Below are 21629 nucleotides of genomic sequence, written 5' to 3' on the forward strand. Positions count from 1 at the left end.
AACCAGCTCATTTAGCCACTTATTCACAATCACTTTCTGCGGGACACATAAAAGGGCCAAAATTCAAGACTGGTATATTTGCATATTTAATGTTGTAGAACAAAACAAAATTTCTACAGCTGGTGTTAACAGCTGACCTTTTTTCAGGCATCAAGCCTAAAAACTTTTGAATTCCAAACCCGTAATTGGACTAATTCCTGCTGTATCTGCATAACATTTTAAGGTCTGACCCTGAAGGTCATTGTTACTGTGGCAAAATATTGTGGTGAATTACATTGCTAGGGTAAAATGACAAGAATGCCTAAACAAAGATGGAAGGAATGTAAATAAGGGCGACATGTGTGTATGTTAAAAATGTCAAACTACGGTTCATCCAGCATGCACACATACAGACTGCAGAAGGTATAGGAACTTATTTTATGGTCACAAAATACCAGCAGGGAGGCATCTGATCGGCTCCAGATTCGTTCTGCAGCCTGACAACGACACCAAACTCACAGCCAGAGTCATAAAGATCTATCTTCAGCCACACGAAGAACAACTCATCCTGCAACAGATGGTGTGGCCGCCACAGTCCAGCCACTCTGGTCTGGGATTACATCAGTGGATCTCAAACTGTGGGGCAGAAAACCAGGTGAAAATTATGGCAAGAAACTAGATCTAATATTTTTGTTAGGGAAAATAACCAAACAAGAATTAATTGATGAAAATTGTGTGAACTTGGCTTCTGAAGTGTGGCCTGTCTGAAGACATTAAGAGAACAAATCCATGAAACAACATCTGCCCATCAGAAAGTTCCCATATATAAGCAAAATCCTTGGAGTAAAGATTTGGAATCTGAAATCTAAGCAAAGGACTGTCAGCTTGTCCAGACTAACACAGTAATAACTGGTTAATGTGTACATATGTAATCTGTGCACCATTACACTGTTAAATAAAAATACACCAGACATTTGTGCAGTTTATCCAGAGGATTTTCTCAGTTTGTTCTGTGTTCGACAGAAAGATTAGAACACTTTCAAGAAAAGATCAGAGTGATGTGAGAAAATTATCACAAGGCTGAAACCTGTTTCTTCTTGGTTCTATAATTCTCGTAAAAATGACAAAACACAAAGAACATCAGGCTTTTAAATGCCAAAGGGCTCAATTCATATGAAATCAGTCGGTCTGCACTGGATACTACAGCCTAGATTATTTCCTTAGACAAAAATTTATATATATTGATGAAAGGGCCTGGGAAGCCTTTTTCTGAGATTGTAAAGAATTTGGATTATTATAGGAGGGTCAGTATGAACAGCTGTTTAATGTAAACCACAAAGTATTTAGTTAGTTATAGCTTCTAAACTCATAACAAAGCCAGCTGTGTTCACACCAAATATCCACTTGATTTAGTATTTTCAAGAGAGGTCAACTGCAAAATAAGTGTATTTTTTGTGTGTGCTTGCTTTACTTTTAGTGCACAAAACATTTGCACTAATAAAAAAATAAAAATAGCTGCCATTTAGCTGCAGGAAGGAAAAAAACAGTTTTTTTATTTAAGTCTCCCAGATGTTTTAGGGACCAGTGAAGACATATGGAGATTTCCTCACTTTCTTTGTGTATGTGAGTGAGCGAGTGTGTGTGTGGTTTGTCTATGATCCATGTAACAGGCTGATTAGGATTTTATGAGGTCAGAGGCCAACAGGAGTGAGAAAAAGTGACCTTCTCACCTCGGGGTCATACTCGGGAGAACACCGTCACAAACTGTCTCCTCCACGTGAATTTATGCCATCAGTAGCCCTCACCATTTTTCTCCTTTTCTTTTTTCTATTTAGCAGAATGCAGCAGGTTTCTACATCAGCTCCAGTAACAAACAAATGGTTCTCTTTAGTGTTAGAAAGATTTTAGGTCAATAGGACCTCACCTGTAGGAGTGAGCACATGGTTAGTTTTTTTTGGGTTTTTTTGTTTTTTAAGCTGAGAGCTCAACTCAGGGCCACATTACTGTGTCATCTTTCAGCACCGAAGTTTGATTTTCTGCAGGTAGCTATTACTGATAATCACAGGTGGGCACTATGCTTACTCAAATCCCATCCTTATGTACAATTATGAGTTTTAGGTTGTAATGTTATGAAATGTGCAATATTACCAGTTTCCATGAAATTTGAGGAGAGGTATAAAAAAAAGAACCTTTACTATTTTGGTGCCGACCTGGATTACTTTATTTAAAAATGGCCTTGGTGGAGGTCTGCGCTTTCTAAGTGCCCTTCTGATATTTACTTATTCTTACTTTTCACTAAAATTTGGAGGCCAGTGTGCTCCTGTTCAAACTTTTAAATAACAATGTCAGTATCTGTTCATGTAATCCAAAAGTTCAGGCATCAGACTGCTATAAACATTGAGTTTGTACTTTTTTTTTTAGTTCTTGGCTATATATGACATCAGAAATAGACAATAATGAACTGAGGGGCTTCCTTAAGGTTCAGTTGGAAAAATAAAACTGGATTACGTTGTTTTATGAATCATGCAAAGCTACTTAAGTGGAGTACAAGAATAAAAATATGTAGCTATGTCCACTTTAAAATGTCTCCTTGCTGTATCTCTTTCCATCTCTTTGCTTTTATTTCACATGTTTGTCCTCTGGGGTCTCCATTTTCTAATATCTAACCCTTTAATCTCTAAGGGGAGTGGAGATAAAAACATCTTGCATTGGAGGATGACATGACGGGCAACATCAAGGCCCAGTAGACGATGAATAAAGAACTTGATGATGCAAAGCTAGTCCAGTCTAAGCGTGGAGTGTTTAGAAATTATAAAGATGATTGTAGCCACTGTGACGTCAAACTTTTCCTGTTAAGTCCAGAGATGAGTATGTCAGCCACCACAAAATGCTTTGAAAAAGGAAGGGATGGATTGAACTAGAAATCGAGCAACGCTCCACTCTCATACAGTAGCAAATTGTCAATCAAAGGGTAAACCAGACCCTGATTTATCTTTCTTTTAAACTCTAATGGGTGCTGTTTACAAAATTAAAATCAGGTTTTATTCAGTAACACAGGAAACTAGTGACTGAGACCATAAAGTCATCAGGAAAGGTTTTATTAAGGTCATAAATAAAGGGAGCTGAGGGCTGATTTGACATAGACCTCAAGTCTTTTTGCAACCACAGGCATTGATCGGAGCCTAAAGGCCAGTCTGAGTGAATTCAAATGTTTGTTTTTTCCAAGGATTTTATACACAAAGCTGATCATTGACTTCTAAAATATTAAAGTACAGCTCAAACTCCTTAACCCACTCTCTATTAAACTAATAATGAAACTCATTCACATTTGGTGGGGTTGGTGTACTTTTGTACTTTAGGGAAAGTATGAATACAAGACTTGTAATTTTAATCGTGTATTTTTATAGTATGATGTTGTAATTGGTCACAACTGCTGTACAATGAAGTCAACTCTAAGTTGAAAATCTGAGCTCTGTGTCTTCCTGACTTCCACTCAAAGAGCTGCGCATTCTGTCTGTGCTGTATTCTCCAGTTTTATGATATAATCCTATTTACTCTCTCGCTCTTTGTTTTCTCTTCCTCTCTTTCTCTCTCTCCTTCCTAAGTTGAACCCACTGAACTCCCTCCCCACCGCACCCTCTTTCCCCACTCACTTCCTGTTTAGAGGAACAATTAAAGGATTGTTCCTGCAGCTCGAGGCAGCAGGGCCCTGATCTAGAGCAGCCGCCACTTTAGCTAGAAAGAACCACAAAAAGCATCAGTTATGAGACTTCCTCGAAGGACAGTGTTTGGCTACGGACCAGCAGAAATAAAACAAAGTTTATCATAGATGGGGAAACACACATGAGGAGGAGACGATGTCCTCGACAGGCGCGGGCATGCCAGACATGATCAATGACAGTAATATGCAGGGAAGATTTTAACGTACATAATAGCTGATGAAGTTGCCAGTCAGCTGTCATCTTTTTAACTATCTTCAAAAGTTTCTAGAGTCACTTTTTTCTTTTGAGTTTGGGTGTTATTGTTTAAATTCTTAAACCTGTGCTATTCATGTCACAGTGTAGCTGTGTGGAGAGTTGAATAGGAACAAAAAAAACCCCTCACCAATCAACAGTTAACCAAACTGAATGAACACAGGATACGAGGAAAAGGGCACCAGGACACAAGGAGGAAGTAAACTGATAGTTTCATATACTCTAAGCAGACAACATGACAGAAGACAGAACAGAGTAAGCACTATATATACACACTGAGGACTGATAGGGAACTGAATCCTGACACTGCTGGATGTAATTGACAAAGGCGAGAGAAAAGCAGGAAGAAAAGTTAGAGTAAGACACTGCAGAAGACTAGCCTTCACAGTAAAACATGACATGACCAAATGACACATGCTAAACATGAAGACAGAGACAGAGGAAAAGGTGGACAACAAGCAAATACAAGAACCATAAAATACAAACTTAAATATAGTCAATGAAAATCCCAACCCTGGGATGATGACAATCAGAGCAACACTGTTGTTGTTGTCCAAATTAAAAAAAAAAAATAGTAAAAAATAAATACAGGTAATAATAGTCAGTCATTTCTTTTATTCTGAATTGTATGTGTACAATAATTAAATAATATTTTGAGTTTAGCTCGTATTAGTTATCTATAGTTATCTTGATTGGAATCTCTTATTCACTATATCAGAACTCAAAGCTACATAGGTCTATATCTATTTATGTGTGTTTATTATTTACCTACTTTTACAATGTTTAAAATTTCAAATAACCTGACATTATTCACATCATTCATATTCATTTTTCACTCAGGACAAATAGAGTAAAAAAGAAGACTGATGCTTCCACCTGCCTAATTTATGGCCCTCTTGTGAGACCCAGGTGGGTTCCAATGTGGCTTGCAGCTGTGCGAAAATTGTAGGCAGGTTAAAGCAACTTAAAAAGTTAAATTTACCACACCAGTATGTGGAGGGACATTTGCTGAGCCCCTGGCTGATTTGGCCCAGCTCTGAGATCTGCTGACTTCTTGATTTGTGGTAGAAAGTTGAAATAGCAAAACATTTGTTTAAATGCTGCTTCAGTATTCAGTAGTACATTTTTTGCTTGTTCACTTGCCAAAGAAACCATTGAGCCAGGGACCTTTTGTTTGCATTTTTTTCTCATTCTTCTCATATTTCTACTCGCAGTAAAATAGCAAGAGCAAAATGGCAAACCCACACAACCTATTGTAAACGTGAAGTCTTATTTGATGAAACATTTGAATGAGTAATCTATTATCTAATGATATCAGTACTGGTGGAGGAGGATATGCGTACATGTGGGAGGTTTGCCCAAAGGAAAATCTGATAAAAAGTCGGACATAAATCGTGAGTCTGGTGTTGGAAATTTTGACATGGAGCAGAAATTAGTAATAGGAATTTTAATTTGTTCTTACACTCACATAAGGTCAAAAATTGGAACATTTTTACAGTTATTTTTCCAGGGCCTAATAAATATTAACTTGAGCTGAAAAACAATTTGTTGTCAATGTGTCCACTTGTTAATTTCTAATGTTTTTAACTTGATTAAAACTTCCAATTACTTCAAATACAACATTTTATACATTTTCCTTCTTGTAAGATAATGCTGACATTACCTCATAGCTTTGCCAAACCATCCTTTGACAAAGAGCCTTGGTGAGGTAGAAAATTAAAAGATTTTGGGCATAGATTTAGTTTGAATATGAGGTGACACCTTTAACACCAGACCGGATCTCCTAGCCAGGAAATTTTGAGCATCAGAGACTTTAATGACTTTTAGCGCACCAGTTTCTGCATTAGTTTTTAGTAGAAAAGTCAAAAGCAGGCTCCACAGTTTGACGTGTACTGGAATATAACACACTAAAGCCTTCAGTCAGTCTGTATCACTTCCAAATGTTAATTAACCTCAGATTTTCAAGACAAGTATAGATATGATTTAATCTACTGTTCTCCTCCGTGTGAGTCAGAGTGGGACAAGTCAGTTCAGTTCCCTCTGACTGATATCAGGCTACTTTGTTTAAAACTTTCCACACAATTATAAAAAAAACCCTCATATATTCATCTTTTCGTGATGTTTAGGAACCATGCATATAAGTGACTAGGCAACTTTTCTGAAGAGTATCTAGAAAATTAGCATTTCAAAACTAAAATAAATTGCTTGTTTTTGCAACAGTTGGAGAAAAAAACATATTATCTGACCACCTTCTCTTGTTTCAATCATGTTTATCAACCTGCCAGCATGTACTCGCATCTACCAGAGGAGAAATCTGTGTTTTTATTATCTCATAATTGATATTTTGGGAACATGCTTCTTTTGTGTTTTTATTAAAGCATTAAAGGCATTTGTGTTTAATTCTTGTGGGAAGGACTTTTCCCCTGTGTCATCCTGTGAACTCAACACCTGTGCATCAAACAACGTTGATGGAATAAAAGTATCCTTCCTCTCTCGCAGGCAGAGCGACGGGCCTACCGAGAGGCAGAGATAAACATGATGGATGACCTCTCAGAAGCTGACTTTCAGAAAGAGGAGGAGCCCGCCAGCCCTGCCCCTCCCCCTTCACAACAACACACAGACCCTGCCTCTCCGACGGTCGCTGTGACACCCGAGCCGGTCGCCAGGGGAGAACAGGCCACGCCCAGTGAGATTGAATACCAGGTGAGAGATTCTGGCTGTCATTTTTGGTCCAACCCCATACATCCTCCGGGCTCGAGGCTCAGATTCACGCTCGCTGAACCAACTTGTATTTCTTACTTCAGACTTCACCAGATGCACTGCAGTGTATTTTAGAAAAGCCCAAAAGGTGGATCTAATAATACTCTGTTGCAGACCAGACACCACTAGTGTGTCACTCCTTTTATGCTTCTTTGAGGTCCAGATGAAGGGTGCATGCAGAGTTGGTCCATTGTAATAAAAAGCCTTGTGCTTGTTTGATGACAGTGAACACTAGCAGCCTTTTGGGCATAAAACTATAACATGCTTATTACTGAGCACTTAAAGAACCTTTACTACATTCAACCATGTACTAAAGATGCTTTCACCCAGTCACACTCATTCCTACAGCTTTTTTTCTATGACTTAAACCTCTTTTTCCCTCCATACAACAAGCCTGGCCCCACCTTCACACTCTGTGAATTTCTGACGCCTTTTTTTGGAGGGCTTTAAAATTGAGTTAAACTTCAGACAGTAGGTCTGAAAATCACATATGATATGTGTTACAAATGTATATTTAAATGCTGTAGTGAGATTTTTTTCAATTACAGAGCATAGTAACACTAAAGTGTCAGTGTTCTTCCTTTGTTTTAGAGGCAGAGATAATTAGGGGTATAATTCTGTGGCAGTGACACATGCATGTATCAACAGCTGTCTGCATCTGTTCACTGATTAGTTCACTGTGTAGTGAATAATTTACAGTGGGTAGTAAGTGATTGAGTGGTCAGTTTAAAACATCTGAGTTTGTTCTTCAATTTAAGAGCCGGAGCTCACAGAATAAATCTCACCAAAACTTTAATTTCAAACTTTAATTTTATTCTCTCACCTTTTAAACCAGCATGATCGGAATTACTTAAAATGATAAAACAGTATTGAACATCTCCATTTTCATGAAAACTTGGGATGCTAAATTCATTTAGGACGACCATGTACAATATGTGATGTTGATATAGTTGAAAGCTCCGGGAGTGTCACTGTGACTCATCTCCGGTCTGGCTGGGAACATTTGTTGCTTCTCCTCCTCCCTCTCTGTCATTTTCTGTCATCAGTTTACTGGTGATGTGAAATAATAGTGTTTATTTTGAATGGCTCTGCTTCAGAGTATCCATTCTCTGAAAGCCACAATTTAAACAGTGTTAATTATATCAAAGCACATATATTTTATATTAAATGTTGTCAATCATCAGGTTCTTTCGATTGGATGAAAAGTCAAGCTGAGAACTGGTTTTCTCAGTTGTTGAAAACAAAGTGTGGCTTATGGATGATATCTGGTGGTGTTAACAAAGGTGTGCCACAGGGTTTTATTCTAGGACCACTTTTATTCACATTTAACAATTAGCTTAGGAGTAAAGGTCAGAAACAGTAAAATTCACCTGTACACGGTCAATGCTATTTTACACACAACAGCGCCCTCTGATGACAGGCACGCCATAACATGCATGTTAGTTTAAATGTGTACATGTATATGCATATGTATATCTATATCTATATAAGATAAGATAAGATAAGATAAGATAAGATAGAACTTTATTAATCCCTCGGGTGGGTTCCTCTGGGAAATTCGATTTCCAAAAAGCACAGCACCGACAGAAGTTACAGTTACAGAATATTATATATATATATATATATATACACACACACACACATACACACACATATATAAATACAGAGACAAATATAAATAAAATATACGAAGGGGATAAATAGAATAAATAGGAATAAAAATAAAAATACAAGTGAATTGCACATTTCAAGTATTGAGGTCTATTGCACCATTGACTATTTACAAAAAGTATTGCACAAGGTATTGTACAGTGAGGTGAAGAGGCACTACAGCTTAGTTGTTCCCCCCTCCTTTGTCCTCCTGTCTCCCCTCCCTCTCCCCTCCAGAGAGGAGTTAAAAAGTTTGATGGCGTGTGGGACAAAGGAGTTTTTAAGTCTGTTAGTTCTTGTCTTGGGGAGAAGCAACCTGTCACTGAACAGACTCTCCTGGTTGTTAATGGCCGTGTGCAGAGGATGCCCAGCATTGTTCATAATGTCCAGCAGCTTTTTTAGTGTCCTTTTCTCTGCCACTGTCACCAGAGTGTCCAGCTTCATGCCGACCACAGAGCTAGCCTTCCTGATCAGCTGTGCAAAGAAGGACTCCTGCATATGTATATGACTCATACATATGTATGTATATATATATATATATATATATATATATATATATATATATATATACATATATATATATATATATATATATATATATATTAGGGGTGCAACGATACACAAAATTCACGGTTCGGTTCGGTTCGATACTTTGGTGTCACGGTTCGATATTTTTTCGATACAAAAAAATGTTCATGCCTTTTTAATTTGTCATTTATTAAAATTATAAATATATATTTTAACTCAAAAGTACAGTTTTTAAATTTAACCCTAACCCTTGTGTGTGTTTTTTATTTTGACAGCGAATGCGCGCCTGCGGACCACTTATGTGCAGCCCTGGTTATATAGCTCATCATATTGCAGCCACAGAAATTCTTTTGTCCATGAAACCATAAAGCTGCACTTTCTTTTTGCCTTATAGTCTGAGTTGTCATAACTTTTCCGTTTTGTGTTAAGCTTTTCTTTGGCTGTCACTTCTTCACCCTGACCTGTCTTATTTGGCTCAGCAGAACTGAAATATATATCCTGCTGCTTTTACACACGCAGAGGAATTGGTGCGCAAATTATCATCACTCACAGATCAGTGCTGTCGCTCTCTATACACAGTTCGCGCGATTGCAAAGTGAAAGCAAAAAACAAGCGCAAATTCAAACGCGATTTCAATATGTCACATATTGACAGTGGCTCACCGATGCCAATGACATAATTACCCAGCTACATTTCCGAAAGAATGCAAAAGCATTGACATATATTTTTCCTTCCTACGATAGCCCGACGGGCAGGGAAGAAATAGATTTTGGTAGCCCGACTGGAAAAATCGCTAGCCCCGGGACGTCGGGCTAGCGATATTGCGAGCCCTGTATCTGATTGAGGAATCACTCATCTTTGGAAAAGAGAGTTTATTACAGAGAAATGGCTCTTTCCAAAATAAAAGCTATACTATACGCTTCTTCTGGGCTATATTCTCAGCAGCATATTAAACATATCAGGTCCCCATAAGGAGAATCATGTGCTAACGGCTGTCTAAATGACTCGGGTAAAGTTTGTAGCATGCGTGCTTGTTGTTTTTGTCTGCTTCCACTTGTCTTTGCACTAGGATGATGTCGGCGTAAATGTGCAGTCATATTCGTTGTGTTCCCACTAGTGCTGTTAGCGTTAATCTCGTTGAAATGACGTTAACGCCACAACACGGCAAATCTCCGTTAACGAGTTACCCCTGATCGCCCCGTGCATGGGGCTGGACGGCCAACGCGTTAACGAGCTAACTGCGCTAACACACTAGTTCCCACCCATGTAATTGAGCATTGCGTGGCACATCCAACATACTGTTTTACTTTAGTCCATGACTCGCTTACCTTCAGGGTCATACGTCACATGAAAACCAAAATAATTCCAAACGCCAGATCTGAATGAGGGTGGGGGAGGTTCAATTTGCCATGTTGCAAGGAGAGCTTAACTTCTGTCTCGCTAGCTTGCCCTGCGCTCTTCCTTCTGACTATGCTGTCTGTGTTGAGCGCTCAGTGGATCTGCGCTCGACAGTGCAGCCTAGGCGGAGTAGTCGAACGCAGATTCACTGAGCGCTCAACACAGACAGCATCGTCAGAAGGAAAGTTGATAAAATAAATTACCAATTTTGTATTGTTCGATACATATGCGTACCGAACCGAAAGCACTGTATCGAACGGTTCAATATCGATACGAATATCGTTGCACCCCTAATATATATAGTGATGACCAACTGAATATTTCTATTTGCACACCAATTTAAAGAGTGACAACTAAATACATATGTGCACACACATTTCTGGCTTGATGTAAGACTATGGTTCAAAAACCAATGTCATGAACTAAGTCTTATTTTATAGAAAGAATCCCAGTCAAGAAAACTGTCCAGTGAGTATTTTAGCTGTTACTAATTTAGACACATTCTTCTGCTTCTATTTTTAAACTCTATTGATGCAGTATAATATTTTTATTTCAGGTTCCTAACTGGGCATGGCTTTAAAACACAACTTCAAGATCAATATGAGGAAGTTTGGTGACAGTGAGAAGAGAAAAGTGTTTTATTTAAGTAGTTCTTGGCAAGCTTCCTGGGAATCTTACATTTCTTTGTTTAACTGTAGATCAATTTTACACTAGGCTCTATTTGGTCCTTGAAGATAATATTCTGCTAATACTGCAATCTGGAAACTGGCTTTTATGTACTGTGCTCTACAGAAGTGGAACAATCTGCAGAAGCTTGAAAAATTAGATACTAAGCTAATTCCTTTTAATCAATTCAAATCCGTTTTGACTGACAGAGACAAGTGTGGGTTGAGCATTGTTTTCTTTGAGTTGATGTTGATGTCCTTGACCTGTTTAGTTTCAATGTACTTGATAACTGTCTCTTGTTATTTATATACTGTTGTACATGAAATGATCCCATTTATGTTAAAACAATGAATACTGATTTTTTTAAACATCTTGAATAAATTCTATTTACTTCTGTAGACAGTTTTAGCAAGAACTAGCTAGTCATTTTTTAATAGGTTATAATCCAACAGCCAATCTTGTTGGTCTTATATGGATCCAATGAATGCAAAATCGGGCCACACTTTATACACAGAGGCCAAGTTGTAGTCATTTTGTGGCTATTTTATCAGTCATTGCTACACTGAAAAAAAGACTACAGAAGAAGCATGATTCAGTGCTTCAAGTTTTCTCAGCTTGTGATTGTTTTTGCTGACTTTACTCAGAGATAAGAGTTCAACAGCTTGAAGGTTCTTGTTCACCTAATTACAATATTACTGTAAAATTGCTTCAGTGGAATGTGTTTCTATATTTAAAAAAAAACACAGAAATTCTTGTTGAGAAATGAAATAAATTTTAGTGCCAGCGACATAAAACTTTGCCTATACAACATTCAGCTGCTCTTTTATTTCCTGCCGGAGATTGATCCACATATTTCATTTGACTGAGATTTTTACACCAGAAGAAACCTACCATTTCTCAGGCCTGCGACCAGCATTAATTGCACACTAGATTGTAACACTGCTGAATGAGGTTAGGGTTATGATCCCTCCCAGTCGCAAACCAGGGACCGCTCAGTTGTTAGATTAATGCACTAACCCCTAGACTCTTGATTCCTTAGATAAAATCACAGCAACTTAAATATACTTGAAAGTGTAGTATATAAAGAAAGTTTAGAACATGACAACTACCGTAAGCTCAGAACAAATGGAAGCTCAGTGACAGCTGCAGGTAATGTTTGAAGCACTAAAGGATTACAGTGATGACACATCTTCATCTGGCCCTGTGATCAATATTAAGAAGCACACTTTTCACAGAGTGCAGGTATTCTCTTTGTTTTCACATTTGGTGAGGCCAAGATGAGTTGGTCACTTGCATACTTGCGAGAGACTCCATCTCTGAGCGTGGACAAGTAAAAGACACCCCCCGCCCCCCATTTTCCAGAGGACTTGTGATTAGATGTTTTTATGGGTGGGAGGATGGGGGGGGGGGGGGGGGGGGGGGGTTGTTTTTTGAGGTTGTTTTCCATCTCTGTAGGATATTTTTGCCCTTTTTTGTAGTTAGTTAGTTGAACTCTAAGACTTTGAAAAAGGAACAGAAAACAATTTCCCTCGTGGGATCAATACAGTATATCTTTCCATTAATATTAACACAACATCACACAGAAGCTCTTACCCAGGGGCCCAAGGAGTCAGGAAGCCCTGTTTAGTAATCTATATATGGCTGCAGCTCATGTTCTGTGAAACACTGATAAAATTGTTTGTATGTTGTAATTCTTTCCGCACCCCCCCCCACCCCAAAAAAAAAATTATATTCTGTTTGATATTAAAAGGGTTTTAAAAAGCCTTTAATTTGATGAGTCTGTTGCTAAGATACTCATCATTCTTTTAAAACTAGAGGAAAGTTTACATTTTTAGTCCCTAAAGCAAAATGCTCTCTAAAAGAGCCCCTTGTAGATGCCTCATAGAAAGGAAACACGATTAAGTGCAATTTTCCTCCATTATATCTATTTTTCAGACTCTAATATTCAGTTTAGCAGCTATTTAATCAGTTAGAAATCAGTTGTTTTCTCTGTGTGTGCCAACAGGATGGTCGGGGCTTTGGCATCGGGACTCTGGTGTTTGGAAAGCTGCGAGGTTTCTCCTGGTGGCCCGGCCGGATTGTTTCCTGGTGGATGAGCGGCCGGAGTCGAGCTGCAGACGGCACTCGCTGGGTAATGTGGTTTGGTGATGGCAAATTCTCTGTGGTGAGTATCATTAGTGCTACGGCTAGACAGATCTGATGATGTAGTGCTGATGCTGATGTAGTGGTGGCTAAAAATAAAATGCACTCAAGAGAAAATGTACTAGAATTACAATTAAATTAAACTGTTGGTTAAATATAATATTATTTAAGAGCAACAGTTTTAAGGGAAATATCTATATATTAACTGGATCAGCTCTTCATCCTCTCAAGGATACTTGAAGGTGCATGGGAGTTTGCCCAACTAGTCTACATGTGTTTTCTGGGCTTGGAGAAGGCATTCGACCGTTTCCCTTGGGGTGTCCTGTGGGAGGTGCTCCGGGAGTATGGGGTGTCTGGCCCATCGCTACGGGCCATTCAGTCCTTATACGACCGTTGCAAGAGCTTGGTCTGCATAGCCGGCAATAAGTCGGACTCGTTCCAGGGCTGCCCTTTGTCACAGGTTCTGTTCATAATTTTATGGACAGGATTTCTAGGCGCAGCCAAGTGGCGGAAGGCTTTCAATTCGGAGGTCTCAGGATCTCATCTCTGCTTTTCACAGATGATGTGGGTCTGTTGGCTTCATCGGGTTATTGCCTCCAGCTCGCCTTGGAACGGTTCGCAGCTGAGTGTGAAACGGTGGGAATGAGAATTAGCACCTCCAAATCTGAGGCCATGGTCCTCAGCCGGAAAAGGGTAGAGTGCCCACTCCGGTTCAGGGACGAGTTCCTGCCCCAAGTGGAGGAGTTTAAGTATCTCGGGGTCTTGCTCGCGAGTGACGGGAGAAGTTGGGAGCGGGAGATCGACAGACGGATTGGTGTTCCGCCGTGGTGAAGAGAGAGCTGAGTGTAAAAGCGAAGCTCTCAATTTACTGGTTGATCTACGTCCCTACCCTCACCTATGGCCACGAGCTGTGGGTAGTGACCCAAAGAACGAGATCGCAGATACAAGCAGTAGAAATGGGCTTCCTCCAAAGGGTGGCTGGCCTCTACCTTAGAGATAGGGTGAGAAGTTTGGCCATTCGGGAAGTGCTCAGAGTAGAGCCGCTGCTCCTTCACATCGAAAGGAGCCAGTTGAGGTGGTTCGGGCATCTGACAAGGATGCCTCCTGGGCGCCTCCTCCCTGGGGCAGACCCAGGACACACTGGAGAGATTATATCTCTCGGCTGGCCTGGGAATGCCTTGGTGTTCCCCCAGACAAGCTGGAGGAGGTGGCTGGGGAGAGGGAGGTCTGGGCCCAAGCAGAGAAGCCCAGACAAGCCCAGGCAAACAGCAGAAATAAAGTAATTCCTGAAGAATCCAGGGTTAAACCTGAAGTTACTGCATTGAGCCTCAAGTCCTGGTTCACCTTATCGGCCTCTGAAGGGGGGAGAAAGAGATGTGCAGCAAATGTAAACAAATAAAATTACAGATGATAACATATGGAGATATTGTCAGTCAATTAAAACTTTTGAAATATGATACTCAGCTATCGTCTGTGGTAGACTGCGTTGAAGCTACAGTTCCTTGGCTGAAATCTTTATGAATTTTTTCACAATTATTTGATAAAATTTGACATTTGGGAAAATATAATAATTTATTTTTTTGTGAATTTTGAACATTGAGAATTTAGTAAGCTAAGACCAAGTTTTTATGTCTAAAAGTCTAAAATCTTCTCTAAAAGAATAGAGATTTCAAGGTATCTTCTTTTCTGATGATGATTTGTGGCTCTCCTCCTTCACTGTGTAGGTCTGTGTGGAGAAGTTGATGCCCCTGAGCGCTTTCTCATCTGCCTTCCACCAGCCAACCTACAACAAACAGTCCATGTACCGGAAAGCCATCTTCGAGGCTCTGCGGGTAACAAACCCACTATTTAATCTCTGCTCTGAGTGTGTAGATGGTTGATGTTGATGTTAATAGGCTTGGAAACTATAAATCTCTCAGGATGAAATCAAACACCAAAAAAGCCAAAAAATATGAATGTGCTGGTCTAAGAGTCATTCCTCTCTTGTGCGCTCAGCCTGGTTGGCTATTTTGTATTTGTGGAGGTGGTGTTCTCATCTTGATCTGCCCACAATTTAAAAGTGGTAACATGTGGGTAACAGCAGTCCAATCTATAATTTTGTGTGGGGTTCGTTTTTGGTGAAAAAGTGAGAGAGAGAGAAGCTTCAGTGGCACCCACTGTGTCTCGTATGCTACAACCACATTAGTGTTTTAACTTGCCATAGGAGCCACATGAAAAACTGTTTTCCATCACTGCCATCACTTCTATTTCCAATTAATGATACGGAAACTTTGGTATATACATAAGTTCGACTGCTTGTGTATGTTATGTTTAGGTGGCCAGCGTCCGGGCGGGGAGGCCAGTTCCTTCCTGTGATGGCAGTGATGATGCAGAGGGGGTGGATCTTCAGACCAGAGAGATGATAGAGTGGGCCATGACCGGCTTCCTGCCCGCTGGTCCACAATCATTGGACCCTCCAGAGGGTATGTCATCTTCTCTCACACAAACACCACCTCCATCATTGTTAACTGGGCACATCAATTTACCTGTTTACAACTGTAGGAGGCACACTATGTGCTGTGTACTGTAAATGCACAGTACACAGCACATGTAAATGCAATTTAGAAATTACTCTTGCCTGAAAATCCCCAGAAGACAACTAAACATCTAACTGAATAAGAACACTCTGAGAGAGGTAGGCGTATCATTGTCAGTCTACAGTAAAGCGACACCTTGATGAATGGAGATACATGGGATTTACAAAAAAGCACAGGCCACTGGTTACACCCAGGAACAAGAAGAATAGATTAGACTTTGTAGAAACATTAAAATACAAGTATCTCGACAAATGAAACCAAGGTTAAATTGCACCAGAATGACTGGGAAGAGAAAAGTATGGAGAAGGACAGAAACGGCTCATGAGCCGAAGCATAACATATCACCTGTCAAACATGGTAGAGGCAGTGTTACAGTATGGGTGGCCAGTTGAACCAGGTCATGTTTATAGATCCCAGTATCTATACCAGAGACATTAAACTCATTTTAATTCAGTTAACTCAGTTTGAGCTTAATTTGATCTTCTTGCTTTAATAAATGTAAATGAGTGTACTCTGAAAACGTTCACATTCGGGGTCTGCTGTCATTCAGTGAATATTACAGTTTAATCGTGAGGGTGGAGAAAAGCACAAAACCTTGCGATGTAGAGTTATTGTAAGCAAAATAATAATAATAGTATTGTAATATTAATAGTATTATTTTAGCTCTGTGCCCATTTTGTAAGGCTGTAAAGCTGGCATCAAAATAAAGGAAATAGCAAGATATTTTATTGAAAAAAGTGGAGAAATGACAGATTTCAGGGCCATTTTTACTCATGTTTCACATCTTTGGTATAACGTTTTTTATTTTGCAGTCTTGACCATGACATTCACAGCACTGCACATGTAAAGCATTTAGCTACAAGGATATCAAAGACAGCTGTATAAGTTGTTGGCTGTGATAAGCAACTGTACACTGCTGGAGCTTCCACACACGGATTTAGCCTTGGATAAGAAAACAATTAGTGAAAAAAGTGTCTGGATCCATGTATGCCTCTGACTATAGTCCAAAGCTGAGTTTGTGTTCAGCCACAGTGTAAAATAAAAATCAGCAGTTTTCCAGAGGGTCACACACTGGATAACTGAATCAAAATAAGGTTAAAAGTTCTAAAGAAAGTCCACTTTAATTCTATATAAACATTTAAATTAGCGTTCATCTTGCACCACAGTTGTGTGATACGCACCGCTGCATTGATTAGTAATACAACACACTGGAGTTCAATAGCAGTAAAGACCTAGTGCAGTGATTAACCTTGATATTGGTCAGCATAATGCCGCACAGTCGTTTTTTTTCTTTCGTAGGATGCTACAGGCAACCATTTTTTTCCATCTGTGTGATAGAGAAACTATCTAACCAAAAATGTGGTTTATTTACATGCTACTCTGCTTATATGCAGCTGCTGATAACTTGAGGTTCACTGTAATAAAAGTGTCTGAAATTGGAATCTTTGCAGTTTTAATTTACCTGCCTGGCTGATTCTGTCTCTTTAGTTTATGTGTATGATAAAGATATCATTATCATCAGTTTACTCCAATTATGACATATTCATTCAGTCCCTTCTGTCTGTTTAACAACCAAAGTGAAAGTCATCTTTTATATGTTATATGGATCTCTCCAGCTCTCTTCCACTTGTTAGATTTCAGTCGCTGCACCACTGGCAGAAAAACAAGACAAATGAGCTCATTATTAATGTATTAATTATTCTGTTAAGGAGGGTTTTCTCCAGCTCTTATGGGGTTTCCTATCCACGTAAGGCATATTGGTTTGGCAGGGTGTCTGTCTTATCTGATTCCACAGATGTTTATATCTTTTTCTGCTGTTTTTTTTTTTCTTTGTGGGGGGGGCATTTGGGTAACCAAATGTGTTTTTGCTTTAGTAAATGAAGTCTTACTTAAAGAATCAGGTGAAACTGTTAAACTTCTGTTTTTGTTTTACAGCCTTTGTGATTTTCCTTTGGGAAAAGTTACAAATTATTTGTATGTAGAAAAGACCCGTATCCTAAAAAGAATATTTACTGCAACAATTTCTATCTAAACCATAGAAATTGTCATTACTGACAGGAAAAGTGGGGCTGAAAGCAAAAACATTTATCAGTTATCAAAAGTACGCTCCATAAAGCTGTATGGATCTCTCTCAGTACAAACATTGCCCTGCTTTAGTTCATTTAATGTGTCCATGTGTTAACTTCATGCCCCTATCTCTACAGAGGAACAAAATCCATATAAGGAAGTGTACCCAGAGATGTGGGGGGAGCCTGAGGCTGCGTACACACCTCCACCTGCAAAGAAACCACGCAAAAACACGCAAGAAAAAGCAAAGATCAGAGAGGTGATCGACGAAGGGACCAGAGGTAAAAATGCAAAAAAAAAAAATTGAAATAAATAAAAAAAAACCTTTCTTTTTATTTTGTCCATTTAGCATGTAAAACGAAAACACAGATTGTTGTTTAATATTCTGCTTTCTTTTAAACCCACACTAGGCTGATAATATCATACCTTCTATTAAACTTGTATTGTTGTTATCGTTTATATGTATTTGAACTAACTTGTGTTTTGTTTTCCAGAGAGACTTATATTTGAGATCAAAAAGAAGACCAGGAATATAGAAGGTAAAAGCATCTCCAGTTGTTTAACCGTCATTCATATTTAAACCAAAGAAGGGATACTTTATTTTCTTTCTAGTATTTCTTTTGTCTTAGCTTTGGTTAACCTTGGATCCAGAAGATTCAAAGTTGAGTAATAACATGACACAAAATATTAATAAAGGATTAAAAAAGATTGACACAATCCTTTAAAAATGCTTTATCTCCTTAAACCGGCATTTGGTTCGTAGTTGTCTCTCAAATTCATCTAATAAAAAAGAATAAAGGACTATTATTAAGCTTTCGCTTGTTAAGCATAAGCTGTAAAATAAATCAGTTTTACTAGATCTGTATAACCTGCCTTCAATTGGACCAGCCAACGACTGCATATCACTCCTACTTTTTCTGCTCTTTCCTGTAAAATTTAGAGTTCATTTTATTTATTAATTTTAATCACACAAACCCTATACGGCCCCAGATTGTCTTAGCATAGCAGATGTACTGAGACCTTATTCCAGCAGTCTGTCTCGTTATCTGATTCAGGCCTTTTAACTGTCCCTACATTTTAGACAAATAGCTGATGTGTTTACTGTCTACAAAATGTCAAAGTACATATAAACAGACACTTAAACAAACTAACAAATGCTGTAGATTTAGTTTGTCTGTATTTTCTCTCTGTTTTTGTTCAGATATCTGCATCTCCTGTGGAAGCCTCAATGTCTCCCTGGAGCATCCTCTGTTTGTAGGAGCAATGTGCCAGGGCTGCAAGGTGAGAATCCCTCTTTTTATTATTTATTATTTATTATATATTATTTTCTTAATTGCTTATCCAGCCTAAGGTCACAGAGGGGCTGTAGTCTATCCAAACTGTACAGGCGCCGTGCACTCAGACAACCGTTCGCACCCACATGTACAGCCAATTTAGAATCACCAATTAACCTAACAAGCATGTCTCTGGACTGTGAGCGGAGGCCAAAGCACAGGTTGGTCATGAAAGGTTAAACATGAAAGGTTTCTCAGTGTGGTCAAATCTGACTGTCCCATAGGTGGATGAAGGAGTTAGTTTGTGAAATTAGTTTGACTATATTCATACATTTTTCAGCATCACAAGTTTTCCCAATAATGCTACGTACAATTGCACTGCTGTAGCTTTTACTGCAGAGCTTTATTCAGTGGTGTTGAGCTACAGCTTTAAAGGTCTCATATATAAAACATAATGCTTTAACTCTATATAACACTTATAAAACAAACAAACTATGAATATTTGGCACTTCCATGTGATTTTAAACTGAACTTACTACTGAGTTCAAGTAATCAGGTAGCATGTGATTGGTCAAAAGAACTCACACGATGTGAGCATAAACAGACCCCAGACAGCCCCAGAATACCCCAAATCTCAGCTGTTATGCTCAGATTCTGCATGTTCAACATGAAGGTTCCTGTGTGTACAGTTCTCCAAGGCTGCAACTAATCACTCTTATTATTATTAACTGAGTATTTTTGCCTGTCAACATGCAAAAGTGAATGAAAAAACAATCCAGACCACAAAGATATTAAGAACAATACTAAATAATACAAAGAGTCTCAAATTCTCACATTTGGGAAGCTGGAACCAGAAAATGTTTTTCCATGATAAATTTCTTCCAGCAACAAATATCTCACCCAGTATGTGTGGAAGCTGCATTTCCCCAGGGGAAAAATCCAAGCAGCTAGCTGTTTTGGAAGCAGTGACAATATTATTGGAACATCGGTTACATATTGGTAATCTGTTGTAGTTCACAGGCATGTAAAAATAAACTCAATGAACAGAAGGAGAAACAAAAAAAAACTTGTGTTTGCTCCTCGGCAGAACTCGTTCCTGGAGTGCGCCTACCAGTATGACGATGATGGCTACCAGTCCTACTGCACCATCTGCTGTGGAGGCAGGGAAGTGCTCATGTGTGGCAACAACAACTGCTGTAGGTCAGTATCAGGGGTTTGCAAACAGCAGCTTCTTTCAACACATTCAGGTCCTGCTAAGGTTTTCAATTTCACATGTACAGGAACAGTTTACACCTAAATGTCCAAACGTGATAAATCACTTTCTTTATTGGCACAAAGCTCATGTGGATTTGTTTATTTCAAAAGAGAGTACACAGTTGATTTTGGCATCTCGGCTCTAATCCTTTCACTGCAAACAGAGCAGAGATCAGACATGAAAATAATGAGCTTCAGTCCAAAGTGGTTTTTTCAAAGAACTCTCTGCAGTCCTGTAAAAAGCCAGGTACACCTCAACACCTTCAGTAGTTTGTAGGTTCACCTTAAGTAGCAACAACTTGAAGTATTTGTTTTCTGTATGACTTAATGAGATCCTCATATCCTAGTAAAGGAATTTTGGTTCACTGTTCCTTACAATGTTATTCACGTTCACTGAAGTTTCAGCCATTCTGTTGTAGAGCTGCAAGAATAGGCAAGGATTTCAGTCTCTAGATGTGCAAAGCTGGTAGAGACATACCCTAAAAGACTGGCAGCTATAATTGCAGCAGGTTTGGGGTGTTTATGCTGATATGCTAAATTGAGTGTTGTGCATTATGGCCAGTTATCTCCACTTTGGTCTTGAATGTCCAAAGGACTTTGTTCCAGAAGTCTGTTGTTTCTTCAGATTTAATTTGTAAACCTAAGCCATGCTGCCATGTTCTTTTTAGAGAAAAGAGGCTTTTTCCCAGCAACCCTTACAAACAGGTCATACTTTTTCAGTCTTCTTCTAATTGCACTGTCAGTAGAGTTCGAGACGAAGCCTACGAGTCTTTTTTATTTTTGGAATTTCTCTGAGACTTGCACTGTTCAAAGGCTGAACTTTATTTGTTACTTGACAAAGACATGTTAGTGAGTGGATAAATAGACATGAGACATGATGAATTGCTGTGTGTGCGTTTAGGTGTTTTTGTGTGGAGTGCGTGGATCTCCTGGTCGGGGCTGGCTCGGCAGCGGCAGCCATCAAAGAAGACCCCTGGAACTGCTACATGTGTGGACCCCGCAACACCTACGGCCTACTGCGACGGCGGGATGACTGGCCCTGCAGACTACAGCATTTCTTTGCCAACAACCACGAGCAGGAATTTGTAAGTTTGAATGCTCTCTTCCTACAAAACAATTTCCCTTACTCGTTGGGCTTGAATTGCCTTGTTGGTTGTTAAGAGTGTCAGAGGTGATAAATTAGTAATCTTTTATTATCACATGTTGTAATTGATTTGTGTGGATTGTTAAAGAGCAAAAAATTTTGTCCAGATCTGTTTTTAACACTGTTTTCATAATGTAGGAGAGTCCTTCTAGAAAAAAGTGGCGCCATATTTGATGAATGAAGAGAGATCCATATAGATATAATACATGCATACAGA

The 21629-nt window shown here is 39.1% G+C and overlaps 1 protein-coding gene across 8 annotated transcripts in view; it reads left to right on the forward strand.

Annotated features, from left to right (window-relative positions):
* LOC146692252 (DNA (cytosine-5)-methyltransferase 3A-like) overlaps positions 1–21629 on the forward strand; it is a 101759-nt gene that overhangs the window by 66039 nt on the left and 14091 nt on the right. For all 8 annotated transcript variants that reach the window (XM_085432311.1, XM_085432312.1, XM_085432307.1 and 5 more), the window contains 9 exons: positions 6453–6656; positions 12961–13119; positions 14822–14929; positions 15412–15559; positions 17878–18021; positions 18235–18279; positions 18942–19021; positions 20102–20214; positions 21170–21353. In XM_085432311.1, coding sequence (XP_085288437.1) covers positions 6453–6656; positions 12961–13119; positions 14822–14929; positions 15412–15559; positions 17878–18021; positions 18235–18279; positions 18942–19021; positions 20102–20214; positions 21170–21353 — 1185 coding nt within the window. The remainder of the gene's footprint in view (positions 1–6452; positions 6657–12960; positions 13120–14821; positions 14930–15411; positions 15560–17877; positions 18022–18234; positions 18280–18941; positions 19022–20101; positions 20215–21169; positions 21354–21629) is intronic.

Source organism: Copadichromis virginalis, linkage group LG15, assembly GCF_057382275.1.
Source record: "Copadichromis virginalis isolate Kocher_CV1m ecotype Utaka linkage group LG15, C_Virginalis_male_GT1.1, whole genome shotgun sequence".
Classification (NCBI taxonomy): Eukaryota; Metazoa; Chordata; class Actinopteri; order Cichliformes; family Cichlidae; genus Copadichromis; species Copadichromis virginalis.